The sequence below is a fragment of the Pleurodeles waltl genome, chromosome 8, assembly GCF_031143425.1.
Source record: "Pleurodeles waltl isolate 20211129_DDA chromosome 8, aPleWal1.hap1.20221129, whole genome shotgun sequence".
Lineage (NCBI taxonomy): Eukaryota > Metazoa > Chordata > Amphibia > Caudata > Salamandridae > Pleurodeles > Pleurodeles waltl.
The window spans coordinates 1,185,383,747-1,185,400,770 of NC_090447.1; the positions used below are offsets into that span (position 1 = coordinate 1,185,383,747).

Below are 17,024 nucleotides of genomic sequence, written 5' to 3' on the forward strand. Positions count from 1 at the left end.
ATTCTCTGTTTCTTATGTTAACAATAAAACTATTAACAACACACATGCAACACTATTACTACTACTACTAATTATTTTAATAAATACTATTGAATTCATTGCACTATGAATATCAATTTTTGCTATTTTCTTTTTTCAGACCTCTGATAGTAAAGATGCTAATCCTTTCCCATCTGGATTCAAAACTGATACCCACATTAAACACAGATCACTAGAAAAGGTGCATGAATTCACTATAAAACAACCATACATTTTGCCTCCATTGCTTACTGTTTTGTTATTTGATTCATATATGAACTTCAGAAGCAGACTGGGCAGAATACCATTTGTCTTTAATTGGAAAACCAAGTTAAAGTACATAAGCCAACAACCATGATCCGTTATGGTTTAAATATTTAAATATATTTGATAAAATTCCTAAATTAGAATGTTATTTTCTACAGGAAAGAGTAACCAGAATGAATCTCTTGAATTATTATCAACACGAAAAATAAAAATAATACCAACTTTATGTATTCACATTTACAAGTTAAGATTTCCTGCACTGCAAACTAAACAAGCACTTGAGTAATGCCAGGCAAACTTGGCCTATGTTGTGAAATTCCGATCTTTCTGCATGTCACCCATACAAAGGAAGAATTGAGAAATAATTAGGAATTTTAACAAAATAAACTTTCATTAATGTATGTGCAGAATTCCAAATTGTCCTTCCTTTATAAAATTCCAAACAGAACTATGGAAATGTATGCCAGTCACACATCTGGAGTATTCCAGTTCCCTCTCACTTGCTCTCGGGTTAGGATTGTTTGCAGTGCAAACAATCTACAGATGTATGTATGGCAGATTAGTGCATTTTTTTCTTTTATATCTTTTCACATATACTCAATCATTGGTGTTTATATGGGTATTTCTATGTTCACCCGAGTTGCCATGCTTAGCGTGATGTAGGGATAAAACAATAATGACATAAATAAGTAGATGAATAAATAAATAACTATGTTATGTTAGCATCTGTAGGCTAACACATTTGTCAAGATAATATATTCATAAAGAACAAAGTGCCTGAAAATGAGGGGAAGACAAGAGGTAGAGTTGTAGCACTGTATTACGCTGTTTGGAAAAAGTCACTGAGATTATTTGTGAATGCCCACAAATTTGCAACTGTTTTAGTGTCCCCAACATTTCCTGCATCCACTCCTTTGGCCCACCGATTTTTCCACTTATTAACCAAATTTACTACTATAGAAAAATCTTCCACTTTAGCAGACTTTCTGCAGTTTTGAGTAAAATCTGAGATTTTGTGACTCAAGTTTTAAGAATTATGACCATTAATTTCAATATTTGTTGTACGTTTCATGACAGTGGAACCAAGACATGCCATAAATCTAACTACCTATTGAACTTCAAGGAGACTGAGAAAAGCAAAGTTTAACTGAAATTTATACAAATCTGCTATTTAGGAGAGAAAACGTCACAGAACTCATGACACTGAAAACACATGCTTTGCACCTCTATGAAGGCAGGACACGTTTTTTTCAAAGCTATCAGTAGGTGTTATGAATTACACAGTGCAATGTCTCCAGACTCGGATAGACTGAGAAAAACAGCCAAATATATACTATTTTTATCTTCAAAAGAAATGTGAGAAGCCCTTTCTGGAAACAGAAGTACGTCATTATAGTTATTAGTGCGGGGTTGAATCAACTGTGAGTGTTTAATTTCTACTAAAATTAGACAATCATTTGAAAGGTTAAATGAGGAAAATTAAGTCAAGGGTGATTATTTCTGGATATCATGTCTGTCTTTATAAACTTTTTATGTTAATATTCGTATATTTCACTCCTTGCTTGAAGGTAGTCTTACCACTGTCTTTCTGGTATTGTGAGAAGTCTCATGATAGATGTCTCCAAGCTGCTGGCTCCGCAGTCACGCAAACCCAGAATCTGCGTGGGACACAGCTAACATTCTATAGAAATAGTCTTAACACATGTCTAGCCGTTTCAGTATTAGATTCTCTTGCATACAGTAGGATTTTCTGGCAGGAATGTTTGTAATATATGCACTTGGGCCTACAGCAAGGAGATACATGCATATCATTTACATCTTTCGCATACCCCCCCAAAAAAATCTGATCTTCTTAAACCATAAGCCATCTGAAACCGTTGAACATTTGGGATACTCTCTCACTCCTCTCAATGCCTCACTCTTTTTAGAACAAAATTAATGGCCTTATAGAAGTGGGAGAACATTAATTCACTGGTTCCAACAGCAGCTGGTCACAATTATAAAAAAATAAAATAAAATAAAAAGATGAACCAATGCCAACCTAAGTAAAGGTATGATTTAGATCTTGGCAGATGGAATACTCTGTCACAAACTGACGGATATCCTATCTGCCACATTATAATCTCCATAGGATACAATGGGATCGTCATACTGCGGACGAGATATCTGTCACGTTTGTGACGGAGTATTCCCCACCACCAAGATCTAAATCAGGCCTTCATCGTAGAGTCAATTTTCAGCAGGGTGGGGTTGGCCATTATACTATTCTGGCATCTTTCTTTTGGCTACAGACTGGAGGGTGGAGGCTATGCTCAAAGCTGGATCGGCTATCATGACCCAACATAAATTACCCCCATGGTGCCATTCAAGTCTCTGGGTCCTGCAATTTGGGGAAGGTTAAAAACATTTTCGGTAGGGCTGTTTCTGGTTTCCAGTATGGCACTGCCCTATGTTCAGTTATGCTTCACACTGACACTTCCATAGAGTAAAAGGATCTTGGTGAGGTCCAGCCATTTCCAGCTTAAAAGGTGGCTAGTAATTAATTATGTCATAATATAAGTGTAAACCTGAAGAATCCTTTGAGTTTGGGGTCAAGGTCAAATTGTCTCTTGCATGACTCTTTTGGGGCCCCAGCGAGATTGAGCAAAATGCATGATAGCCTTATTTAAAACAGCTCGGTAGACAATTAACTTACTAATCAGACATAGGAAATGTCTCCAATAACAATGTTTCAATGCAACTAATTAGGCTTAGCTACTTAGACTTCAGAGCAAGAAAATACAGTCCCCAGTTCAAATCTCAGTACTTTTGTGCTAATCGATATGGAAACTCTTTGGGTCCATACTACACCATTTTCTTAAGTACCTCATGCTTTGGTTACCACATAGCACGTAACGCTTTGTAGTCTGTCTAACCAAAGCATGGCTTAGGAATATCACAATCTTCAACAAGCTTCTCCACCAGGATAGAAAATTGTTCATGAAATAGATAAAGTTAGACTAGTGTAGCAGAAGCACATGTACACACTAAGGATCTAACCTGTAGGATTTCTAAATACACCTTATTCATATATATTATCTGGGGCATTTTTATTCTGCAGATATGTAGGTGCAGTGGTACATCAGATATAAACAACAACTCAAGAGGCCACAGACACCTGCAGATCAACTTGCCTATGTACTGCATGAACAACGTAGTCCTCTTTCAAGCACTAAATCATCTGATGCACGATCAACCATAATAGCTATTATATCACAGTGATATGCTTTTGAACACAAGGATATCACCACATTCATAAGCAAAACAAAGTGGCCCTGCATCCTGATACAGATAAGGGCATAAAGCCAGCAACACACCAACTGGAAACATGCAGCCTCTGAGGTTTATCCTAGCAGTCAGAAGACCTACATAGACAAGGGGCCAATAGCTTGACAAAGCTTCCATGCAGAATATTAAAACCACAAAATTAATTGTACAGCCAGACTTGCAGTTGGTTCAATGAATCATCATCCATCATGCACATATAGTCTACTGGCACCTCTTTATAAGAAATGCCTAACACTTTCCAGTTATGCATCTCCTTAACCCAAGCAAGGAATAGTTTCATGAAATCTAAAAGGCAAAAGAAAAAGCTTGCTGGATGGTACATTCGCTAGGCACTCTGGACTACCCTGATACAATGATAAGCCAAATCAGTGAATTATGGCAGCTCTGCAGTGATAGGGACGGCTGGCCGAAAAGATGAGCTGCAGGAGCAAAGGAAGAGGACCCCACAAAACCACCAAGAAAGTTGAAGAACGCAACTCAGTAAGCGCATAAGAGAAGGATTGATCCTAGCACTCCTTACACAACCAGAAAGCAAAAATCTGTGAAACTGAGCTAAACAACTCTGACCTCATAATCATAACCCCCTCCGTCCCCGTCCATGCTCACTCAATACGGTCTCACAAGCATCACAAACTTACTTGGTGCATATCTTGTCTTGAAGTCAAGTATGATCAAATTAAGACTTAAGTGGATAGATAGTGAAATAAAATAAATGACCTGTGACATAACCTCTCTAGTATGAGACAGGGTGATACGTTACTCCAATTAAGAAATCAACTTCATGACCAAGGCAAATAGCCAAACATGGATTTGACCTAAAGACTCTAAGTACATTTGCCTCAGAACTATTCTTCCACAAGGCCCATGGGGAGCACAGATGAAAGGGAAATGGTAAATTTTAAGAGTTTATCAGGACCTATATTATGCTGAACACTGGCACTTTTTGAAAGGACGAAGGAGTAGATTCCACAACATCAAAGTTAAGAAAGGAGAAAGGTAGCGCTGGGCACACAAGGGCTGAAAAAAACAAGTTTGTTAAGGCCTAATGGCCAAAACATGCATCCCCTTTTAAGGAAGCAATAACAGTACAGAGCTTGCAGAATATATGAGGTCTGACCTAACTAGTGGCTTGCATCAGTCACATAAACATACCTAGAGATTTCCAGTAATGCTGCTTCAGTCCCAGTGAAATGTGTATTTACAATCAAATTAAGGGACATCCTGTGTAGACAATGGTAATGGGAGAAAAAGAAGTTATAACATTTAGGAACGGTGGTTTTTGAAGAAGCATTCAAGCTACAATGCCAGAAGAAAGCATATCCCTGGTTTTGTACAGATAGGAGTGAGGGCCATACCGGAAATCAGTGTTGCATAACACTTGCTCAGACAAACAAGAAAGAGGTGCAAGAAAAAGTCTGGGGACAAATCTGATTGTAAGAAGTTGAAAACTGTGTCGTTTGAGAAGTGTGTAAGGCTTTCCTTGTTTATATATTGACAAGGAGGAATGTCCTTTTCTGTGAATGCAGCCTCGGAAGTCAATCAATTCAACGGCTGTGAACCATGCGTGATAACAGCAGGCAACAAATGCAACAAGCCATTTAGATTATGTGCGTTGGCTTTGCAGAAGGTAGAATAATCTTGTAGGCCTAGTTTTGTGTGCTCTGATGGCAGGTAAGTAGACTAAACTATTTTTTGTACTTCAGCTATCATAAAATGATTGATCTATATAAAATGATTGATCTGCTGTGTATTACTGAATTATGGCTACTACCAGATTATAAATCTAATCGTATGATGTGGTTCCTTTGTCGCATAAGAAAGCTCTGTAACCAGAAAATACTTCCACTGCGTAGATCAAGTGGTTATTCATTATAAAAATAATCCTTAAAATGCTGTAATGCAACATCCCTGGATAGGAAGTCTTATTAGTGTCTTCTCATGTTGCCACTCAGAAAATGAAAGTGGTAACTATTCCAGTCTGGCGTCCTCTGGAATTTCCTAGTGTTTGATCTTTTCATCCAATTTACTGAAGCACTGATTACCACTATTAGACCTGATAGCCTTACGGTGGTCTTTTTTTTGCCGGTTTGCCTCACAGTTTTGCTGATTTCTTTTTGTTGGCCTCAGGACTTTGAGCACATTACCACTGCTGACCAGTGCAACAAGGGATGTGCTCTCTCCCCTAAACACGGCTTGATAGGTAAATCCACAGTCGCCATATTTAATTTACTTATAAACCCCTAGTAAATTGCACTAATTGTGCCCTAGGCCTGTAAATTAAACGTTAGCAGAGGGATTGCAGCACTACGTGTGCCACCCACAAAAATAGCCCTTAAACTTTTTTCAGGCCTGCCATGGCAGGGCCTGTATTTGCAGTTACACTGGCATGTCCACCTGGCATTTAAAACCTCTTGCCAAGCCTTAAACTCTTCTTTCATTACATGTAACTCGCCCCTACCCCTAAGGTAGGCCCTAAGTGACCCATAGGGTAGGGAGCCATATATGTAAAATGTAGGACATGAACTTTTTAGCTTTACATGTCTTGGTAGTGAAAAAAACACAAATCCGTTTTTCACTACTGTGAGGCCTACCTCTCTCATAGTTTAACATTGGGGATTCCTTATTAGATTTAATAAGCTGCAATTCCTGATTGAGAAGGAGTACATATGTCATGTTTAATACCTGTGGAATTTTAATAGTAAACCCACTTAAATGGTAAAGTAGGATTTATTGTTACAATTTTTAAAATCCCACTTTTAGAAAGTTAGCATTGTCTTGCTCTTAGCCCTGTGTGCCTCCAGCCTGTCTCCAATACATGTCTGGGCCGGGTGACAGTTGCACTTTGTGAATTCCCTCCAGACAGCCACACACAAAGGGAGATTAGGTGTGACTGATGGCCCATCAACATCCTAATGAACCATCCTGGGCAGGAAATGTGGGAGGAGCGGACAGTTACTTCTGAATAGGCACTGTCCTGCTTCAGCACAAAGGGCTGCATACCCCCCTGTATCGAGCTGGGAGCCAGGGCAGGAAGAAAGAACATATGTACACTACAAAAACCCTTCTTTGAAGTCACCCCTACTTCAAATGCCCAACTGGGTGTAAGTACTGGACCTCTTACCCTACCAAACCAGTGCATTTCTGGACCTGTGAAGATCTGGCAGGAAGTACTGCTGTGCTGCTACATACACTGACACTCTGGTCTGCTGTTCAGGAAGATCTGCTTTTCTGCTGTGCTTGCCAGCTGCTTGCTGCCCTGCTGAGGAAGGACTGGACCCATCCCACCAGAACCCAAAATGACTCCAATGGGTTGCTAGCTTGCCTCCTGTTCTTTTGACGTCCCAGAGACACAAATGACTTCGACCCATCATCCTCCACAGCACCTGGACTTTGCTTGCTACAAGTCTTGCCCTGCCAGGTACTACCAATCCAGTCCTGAGCCCTTGGAAGTGGGTATAAAGTGCTGCACCTGACAGAACCTGTGCATTAACGCCGTTGTGCCAATCAGAACCACTAAATCACCCTCTGCAAGATCAGGATTGATGCATCACTGCTGTTGCAGGGACCAGTGCATCGCACTCGGAACCGTCGCTTTGGAACCAACGCATCACTGCCACTGCATGGAGAAGATAGATGCATGCCTCCCTCCAGCGTGGTTTAACTTGGTGGATCACATTCCGAAGCGCGGCACTCATAACCGGCACTTCGCTCAGTGGAAGCAATCCATCACCACAGTTGTGTGGAGAAATCTGGCACAACACCCCAACTGCGTGAGGCTCTTCGACCCATCTCGTGCTGCGACATAGATTAAGTTACTGTTGCTCAGCGGGCTCTGCGTGGGTCCTGTAGCCAGCCTGCGCTTCATCACGGGCAACCTGAACTCTTTCCTTTGTCTTAATTCAGCACGACCAGATACCCCAATAAGCACATATTGCTTTGTAGCGCTATTTTCACATTTGTTCTTTAAAAAAATCATATCTCAACTTCTTAATGGATTTTTGTTGTTTTGCTGTTATTTATAAGAATATAATTTATTTTTCTAACTTGGTGGGGAGTCTTTCGTGATGTTTCACTGTGTTACTGTTTAGAGTGCTGCACAAATACGTTACATATTGCCTCTTACATTAAGCTTGACTGCCTAGTGCCAAGCTACCAGAGAGTGAGCACAGGTTAATTTATGGTGTGTATCTGACTTACCCTGACTAGGACTGTGGTTTCTGCTTGGACAGGATGTATACCTCTGACAAAAAGAAACCCAGTTTCTAACAACCACTTATACCTATTACTTGTTCCGGACTATTTCAATTTACAGATAATCCTGCAGCTACACAACACATTCTTTCAGCAAAGATCTGTTGGCTATTAATTTTTAATCATCGTGTTGATGTTGTCATTCAGTCTACCAGCCACATTCTTGATTTGTTGTTTGTAAATGGACTTACAGATTCTGCGAGTGTCCTGTTCCCACTGTTTTTTAAACATCTGGGTATACTCTGTATAGAGATGACCAAAGACACCACTGTCTTTGGTCATCTTTATATGGAGTATAACCCAGATGTTGAAGGTAGCTGATAAGTACGTGTTTGCCAGATGTGAAAATCGTGTATACCATCAGCAATTCATAGTCCTACAATCTCTTCTGAGTGACGACCCTCCTATGTGTTTTCAAGCTTTTTCCTTCTTTTTTTTTCAAAACACTATACAGTATGTAGTAGTCCCATATAAATTCAGACTGAATGAATTAATGCAGAAATCCTCCACAAGAAAACTCAAGTGTGCAGAACTTTATTGGGATAGGTCACTACTACAAGAATGACAGAATAACAATGTTGAAGAGTTCTGTGATATGGCTGCAGGCTGGATGTTTTTTTTTCTAGTCAGGTTGGGGGTAGTTTTTCCCTTATAACATATAGCCCATTTGTTTCAAATACTGTCTTTTTAGGTCCGCCAGTTAGAAAGACGCTATACTTACCAAGCAGGCACTTGTCCAGTTTTCACTTTTAGCCAGACCTGGGTTTTTAACAGAGTATTTTGCATGCTAGGATATGTTAAATTAAATTAACCTTTTTAAAATTCTTAATTACAGGTGCCAGAATGCAAATTGTTTTCATTAGTGAAAAAAATATAACTGCCTTAAATTGTCAAATTCAAAAATGTGCACCTTGGCACCTAGAGAGGAGCAGCTTCAAAGAAATAAAAAACAAAGCTAGCCAGAATATAAAGCTGAAGCCTGTTTAAAAAAAAGAAAATAGCTTTTTAAAATAGCATATTCCTGAGTACCTATGTGGGATGGGTACCTTGACTTCACAAAGTACAGCCATGCTTCTCGTTTTAGTAGGCCGAGTGTGCGACAGTGCACGCGCTGCATGCTCTCTCGCTTGTGAGATGCATTGCTCATAATATTGGGAGCCTGCCCATTGCTTACCATTTGCTGGCTTCAGTGTCACTCTTCTTTGTTGCCTCTTAGTCAACATAGGCCAAGTGTCACTTGCACTTTCAACTTAATTAATGCCCATCCGCTGCCCGTGCTGTTATTGAGGCACTATTTCTTCTTTCTCCTTCCCTCCTCCCACCCATTCCTTCCCGTGTTGCTGCTCCTGTCTGTTGCTCCCGCCCTCATGCCTCCCTCGTGTTGCTCCACTACGAAAAGACAGGTTTAGACAGGGAAACTGAGACAAAGGGGCCTGCAGCTGGCCCTTGCAGTCCCTGTGATGCATAGATAGCAACCTTAGTGTACACCCCTTACTCAAAGATTAAATACACAAATCTCTTATCAGCGGGAGAAAGCTAGAAGAGAGACACTTAGCACAAGATGCTTTTGCATATCAATCTTCTTATTAAACAGGTGACATACATGAAAGATTGTAATTCTCTTGCCAGACGGATGTTCACAATCCAGAATAGTCTGCAGGCCACAGAATATACAAGCACTGAGACAGTTCGTAGATACGGGATGTAATGCTCTGCTAGGCCAGGAAAAGACATGTTGATGCCGAAAGGTAGAGATATGTTAAGGAGCCGGAAAAATTGAGAACTTGTGAAGGACAAGTGGCTTGGACAGCCGAACGCAGGCTCTTAGAGCTGCAAACAGGTATAAGTTCAATTGTCCCTGCTTCGGGCGCAAAGGTAGAGTGTTTGGGCAGTCACACATATTTTCCTCTCTTATTTTCTGATGGAAGAAGGCCACCCACGGTGTGCTGCCATGAATTTCAGGGCGCTATAATATCACGACTCAATTGTGAGAAACTATTACTAGTTAGTACTGCGCCAAATGTTTTAATACATGTACATTCTAACGCCAGAACTCATCTGTAATGAGAACATAAATCATGGGACGTTCTAAAGAAATCATTAACTCCCTTATACAATATACTTTAGAAAATGTTGTAGAGCAGGGTCGATGGATAGGTGGGAAGTCTGACATACAAAGTAAATGAGTCTTTATGAGCGCATGAACCCCTATTAATGGGGAAATCGAGCAAAAGCAGAAACACTTGCATTTTTGTACTCGATGTTTTGGCAAAAGCAAAAGTGCAGAAAGATTTATATTAATGAATTTCCCCAGCAGGAAGATTTATCCACAAGGTGAAAAGTATGCAAGGATGGTAAGGGCAGCTCTGTCCCAAACAGAAAAGGAGAGCACAATCGGCTTTCCAGGGAGATATCTTTGTGATGGACAGAAGTGCAAGGTACAATCTGTAAAGGACAATTAAAAACAGATTCAATGTACAAATACTTTGTTAAGTTTTAAGAAAATATTTCATTTCTGCCCACAGCTTGGTTATGGATTCATGGCATGGAATATGGGTCATGCCAGATAAATCTGATTGTGCCCAGAAAATCATGACAGGGATGAATGCTAATTATGGCCTTCCTAAATTTCAGCAAAGTCTCTGTCACAGTTTTAACCCCTTCGCTGCCAGGCCTTTTCCCCTCAGGTGCCAGGCCTTTTTTTGGCTATTTGGGGGAGTTCACCCTTAGGCCCTCATAACGTTTTGTCCACAAAAGCTACCCATGCCAAAATTGCGTCCTTTTTTCCAACATCCTAGGGATTCTAGAGGTACCCAGAGTTTGTGGGTTCCCCTGAAGGAGATCAAGAAATTAGCCAAAATACAGCGACAATTTCGTTTTTTTTTTCAAAACAATTGGGAAAAAAGGGCTGCAGAAGAAAGCTGGTGGGTTTTTTTAACCCTGAAAATGGCATCAACAAAGGGTTTGCGGTGCTAAAATCACCATCTTCCCAGCTTTCAGGAACAGGCAGACTTGAATCAGAAAAACACATTTTTCAACACAATTTAGGCATTTTAATAGGACATTGCCCATTTTTACTATTTGTTTGTGCTTTTAGCCTCCTTCCAGTTAGTGACAGAAATGGGTGTGAAACCAATGCTGGATCCTGGAAAGCCAAACATTTCTGAAAGTAGACAAAATTCTGAATTCACCAAGGGGCCATTTATGTAGATCCTACAAAGGTTTCCTACCGACAATAGCAGCTGAACAAAAACATATTGAAATTGAGGTGAAGAAAACAGAAAATTTTCTCCACGTTTTACTCTGCAACTTTTTCCTGCTATGGCAGATTTTGGAAAGCAAAATACCATTACTTCTGCTGGACTCTTCTGGTTGCGGGGAAATATAGGGCTTGTAGGTTCATCAAGAACCCTAGGTACCCAGAGCCAATAAATGAGCTGCACCTTGCAATGGGTTTTTATTCTATACCGGGTATATAGCAATTCATTTGCTGAAATATAAAGAGTGAAAAATAGGTATCAAGAAAACCTTTGTATTTCCAAAATGGGCACAAGTAAGGTGTTGAGAAGCAGTGGTTATTTGCACATCTCTGAATTCCGGGGTGCCCATACTAGGATGTGAATTACAGGGCATTTCTCAAATAGACATTTTTTTTTTAACACTATCTTACATTTGGAAAGAGAAAATGTAGAGAAAGACAAGGGACAATAACACTTGTTCTGCTATTCTGAGTTCACCAAAGTCTCCCAATAAAAATGGTACTTCACTTGCGTGGGTAGGCCTAATGCCCGCAATAGGAAACGCAACATGGAACATCACATTTTCCCAAAGAAAACAGAGCTGTTTTTTGCAAAGTGCCTAGCTATGGATTTTGGCCTCTAGCTCAGCCGGCACCTGGGGAAATCTACCAAACCTGTGCATTTTTGAGAACTAGACACCTAGGGGATTCCAGGATGGGGTGACTTGTGGGGCTCTCACCAGGTTCTGTTACCCAGAATCCTTTGCAAACCACAATGTGGCCAAAAAAACACTTTCCTCACATTTCGGTAACAGAAAGTTCTGAAATCTGAGAGGAGCCACAAATTTCCTTCCACCCAGCGTCCCTCCAAGTCTCTCGATAAAAATGGTACCTCACTTGTGTGGGTAGGCCTACTGCCTGCGAAAGGAAATGCCCCAAAACACTATGTGGACACATCAAAATTATCAAATACAAAAATACCTGTTTTTGCGGGGGGCATCTGCGTTTTTGGTTTGGGACTCAGCAGCCGTATAAGGAATCCTACCAAACCCAAACATTTCCGAAAACTAGACACCTGAGGAGTCCAGGGAGGCGTGACTTGAGTAGATCCCCCAGTGTTTTCTTACCCAGAATCCTCAGCAAACCTCAAATTTAGCTAAACAAATCACATTTTTCCCACATTTCTGTGTGGGATCACCGCACTGGGACAAATTTCCTACCACCCAACGTTCACCTGAGTCTCCCGGTAAAAATGATACCTCACTTGTTTAGGTGGGCCAAGTGCCAATGACAGGGAAGAGCCAAAAACATGTCGAAACTGAGGGAGAACCACAGCGGGTCCAAAAGGGCAGTTTGAAAAAAACATTTTTAGGCTGACAAGTGGGGCAGAATTTTTATCGGTACAGATGAGACAATACTGGGTGGTAGGAATTTTGTGGATTCCTGCAGATTCTGGAACCTTCCATCACAAAAATGTGGGAAAAATGTGTGGTTTCCAGCAAAGTTGGAGGTTTGCAGGGCATTGTGGGTAAGAAAATGGTGTGGGGTGCATGTGAAGCACACCACCCTAGACTCACCCAGATGCTTAGTCTTCAGATGTGTCTAGGTCTTGTGGATTTTTCTACATGGCAGCGTTCCAAAGTCCAAAAAGTGTAGCCCTCACCATTCCAAGTGGGCCGATTTTGAGAGTTAGCCAAGCTCTAATGGCCCAAATGTAAAACCAAATCCAAAAATAATCAAATGTCCTCTTGCTTGTCGTGGGATAAGATGTTATAGTGAGTGGGGGAGAGGTGAAAGACTGTTACCCCCTTCAGTTGGGGTGGGGGCATAACCATGCCCATACTGGTTGGTAGCCACCACCCCACTATTTTTGTTTTTAATTCCCTGGCATCTAGTAGGGTTTTCTGCCCCCCCCCACCCCGCCATGGAGTGAATCGGGGGTAATTGCTCTATCTGTCCACCAGTGGGCAGAACAACTCTGGCCCCATTTATTTGGGATGGGGGTATAGCCATAACCCCACCCTCTTTTTTTTTTTTAAACAAAAATCTTCCCTAGTCTCTGGTGGGCTTTCTGGCCCGTTTGGGGGCAGATGGGCCTACCAAAAATAGGCCGATCTGCCCCCCCAAAGGGGGCCGATATGGCCAACAGTATTGTGCCCCCATGGGGAGGGACCTTTGCCCAAGGGGCTGCCCCCAAACAAAACACACACATACACACACACCAATCCCTGGAGCCTAAGTGGTTTCTGCCCCCCGGAGGCAGATCGGCCTAATAGAAATAGGCCGATCTGCCCCCAAGGGGGACAGAAATGGCATAAAGTTAATTATGCCCCCAGGGGAGCGACCCTTGCCTAAGGGGTCGCTCCCCACATATAAAAAAAATAAAACAAACAAGAAAAATGTATCCCTGGTGACTAATTAAGATAGGCCGATCTGCCCCCGGGGGGAACAGAAATAGCCTAAAACAAATTCCCCCCCCAGGGGAGCGACCCTTGTCTAATGGGTCGCTCCTCTCATGTGAAACTGACCTAAAAACAAAAAAAAACTGGTGTCTAGTGGTTTCTGCCCCCCCTGGGTCAGACTGGCCTAATAAAAATAGGCTGATCTGCCCTCAAGGGGGGCAGAAATGGCCTAAAATAAATTTTGCTCCCAGGGGGAGCGACCCTTGACTAAGGGGTCGCTCCCCACATATAAAAAAAAAAAAAAAAAAAAAGATCCCTGGTGTCTAGCGGTTTCTGCCCGGGGTGAGATCGGCCTAATTATAATAGGCCGATCTGCCCCCCTAAAAATAAATTGCCCCCCTGGGGAGCAGCCGTTGCCCAAGGGGCCGTTCCCCTTATTCAATAATTAAAAAAACAAAACAATTTCCCTGGTGTCTAGTGGCATTTCTGCTGCCCAATCGCATTCATGCCTCTCCTTTCATGCCTCTCTCGCCCCCTCCACGTGATCGGAGGAGAAATGCTTTTGCATTTCTCCTCCGATCCGAGGAGTAGGCCTCTGATGAGGTTAGCACGCACTGACGTCATCAGATGCCACAGGGGGGTCAGGGTGGGGGGCTGGGATGGAAGGGGAAGCGATTCCCCTTCCATCCCTGCCCAGGGGAGAGGGGGTGCGAGGCCCACGGGGGGAGCGCAAGCACTTCCCCCAAGTGCCCCTACCTGGACGTAATGGTTTTGTCCTTGGCACCCGAGGGGTTAATAGAATATGATGAATAATAACATTTTTACACAAGGCGTTGTAAAATTTCAATGCGATGCAAATAACAGGTGTTTTTTTTTAACCAATTTAATCCTACTTCATTTAGAATCCTCAGAAGGATGGAAGGCTGAGTTGGCCTTGCCAGGCTTTGAACGCTCGGCACTGTACACCTCAGTGGCGAACACTCGACTCGCTGAGCCATCCTGACAGTTTCTCTATGGAGAAACAAGTCAGAGAAATCAAACAGACGGTGCTAGTAAATGAATTTAACTCAAGGGGATCAGCGGAGTTTCTCATGATTCCATGTTATTTTGCGTACAGCTATGAAGCGAAGAGATGCTGTCTCACGACAACACAATCTGGACAGATACTGATAAAAGGGAGTGAAAATGAAGAAGGATTTAAGAACACTTCCACAGCTGAGTTTACAAAGGTCTTGTGTACGGAGAGGAATCACCTACTGAACAGGATTAGATTAGGAGGTGGATACTGAAAGCAGTTAACCAGGGAAATGGTATGGGAGTCAGCTGAAGGAATGACCTGAGTCTCGATACAGGCAATGACTGGAGAGTCAGGACAGACAATGACCAGAGAGTCGGTACAGGCAATTGCCTTAGAGTCAGCAAAAGCAATGAACTAAGTCGGTACAGGCAGTGAACTAAGTCGGGAAAGGCAATGACCCGATAGTCAGCTCGGGCAATGAACTGGTGGTCAACTCGGGCAAAGACCTGACTGTCATCTCAGGCACAGACTCGACAGTTAGGGTGGGCAATGGCTAGTGGTGATTCCTCCTTAGCAGCGGAGGAGCATCGCCCACCTGCACTGCTGTTCAGGAAGCATAAAAATAAAATGATTTTATTACCATTTTATTTTTTATGCTTTCTGCCAGCAAACAAAGTGCCAGAGTTGGGAGGGGTCAGTGCGTCACTGCTGCCAATGTTTGGCAGCAGTGAGGAATGGCCCCTTTGTTTGAAGTGCGCATGACAGTATGGCCGGCTACCTGCTACAGCCAAACCAACATCTGCATTTCAAACCTCTCCAACTCGGCTGTCTTTGACAGCCAGGTTGGAGGGAAGGCACAGGCATACAGTGCCTTTTGGAGTATGGAACCAGCCTGCTCCAGACCAATCAAGACACTTTTTTCATGCTGCTTAAAAGCATGAAAACAGTGTCTTAATTGGATGAGGGATTTGGCTGTGGGCTTCTCGCTCCGAGGATGTGTTGCAGAATGAGGACGTGCTGCAGGACATCAAGAAAGGTAAGTGTTTTTGTTTTTATTTATATTGGTATGTATGTTATGTATGTTGTGTGTATATTATGGTAAGTGTCTATGTTGGTGTTTTTTGCACCCCTCCAGTTTATTTTGCTGCCATCCTCCACTGGCAATGACCCGAAAGTCAGGGTGGGCAATGACCCGACCGTCAGGGTGGGCAATGACCCGACCGTCAGGGTGGGCAATGACCCGACCGTCAGGGTGGGCAATGACCTGAGAGTCAGTTTGGGCAATGACCAAAGAGTCAGTTTGGGCAATGACCAAAGAGTCAGTTTGGGCAATGACCAAAGAGTCAGTTTGGGCAATGACCAAAGAATCAGCTGGCCCAGTGGCCAGAGAGTGAGCTGGCCCAGTGGCCAGAGAGACAACTGGCCCAATGGCCAGAGAGACAACTGGCCCAATGGCCAGAGAGACAACTGGCCCAATGGCCAGAGAGTCCACGTGCTATGAAAACCTCAAACTCATTTTAGTTCAGAAGTGAAAAGGTAAGGACACTGGACTACTTCATTGGAATTCTTACGAAGTGTAACTACGATAAAACAAATTGGAATGTATAACATGCAAAATACACCCATTCTCCTTCAACTGAAGTATTTTAAAGAATAATGTGTTGACTACTTAGTCCAGTTTGAAAGGCTTCAATGCAAGTCTGTATTGATAGGCATATTATGGATTCATAAATGATTCATGATACTCAAAAATGGGGGAAGTACACAATAACACACTGAAAGGATATCATCTATGACTTAAGTATTAATCCATCAACTGCTCATAGTTCATGCTTATCAAAAGGGCATCATACCGTGAAGCTGTTGTTGACATTTTTTGTGCTGGATTCTGCTACACTGGCATCTGACAGATCCACTTCATCAAAAATTAGAGACTGTAAATGGAAGAGAACACAAACATATTACAAACCAGCACTATATGTTCACCATAAAACACTAACATAGTAGTATTTTTGCGCATGTGTAGTTCTAGCATTAAGGATGGACAATTAGGAAATGTAACCCAAATTACACAGCCTGATCAAAGTTTGTCTTGTTTTAAAATATTCCACAATCAGCAAGTGAGAGTATCATAAAATGTGTGAGGAGTTAGGCTAAATGGAAAGAGGGAAACGAGCAAGTGGAGAGAAAGAAAATGTAATGTGCAGAGGTCTCAAACCAATAAAGACTGTGCAAAACATGGCAAAGTCAAACTGTATTGTTCCAAGTATTCAAATCTCCAGGGCTCCAGTTGGATTACACATAATGTTGTCTTTACTGAGGCTAAAGTACTGGGCAAGTCACAAAGTAATTTTAGGTAGTGGTTTTAGAACTCTATCCATTGGCATGTCGACTAGTATGTGTTTACACTAACTCCACTTCCTGTGCTGACGCATTAAGGATGCGTAGCTTTAAATCAGGTGAAAGGGAAGTGAGTATTATCCAGCATGGAGACTTCCCACTC

General features: G+C 42.1%; 1 protein-coding gene across 3 annotated transcripts in view; it reads right to left on the bottom strand.

The window, feature by feature from the left end:
• DGKH (diacylglycerol kinase eta) overlaps window positions 1-17,024 on the bottom strand; it is a 661,954-nt gene that overhangs the window by 382,408 nt on the left and 262,522 nt on the right. For all 3 annotated transcript variants that reach the window (XM_069205429.1, XM_069205427.1, XM_069205430.1), the window contains exon 3: window positions 16,375-16,455. In XM_069205429.1, the coding sequence (XP_069061530.1) occupies window positions 16,375-16,455 (81 nt within the window). The remainder of the gene's footprint in view (window positions 1-16,374; window positions 16,456-17,024) is intronic.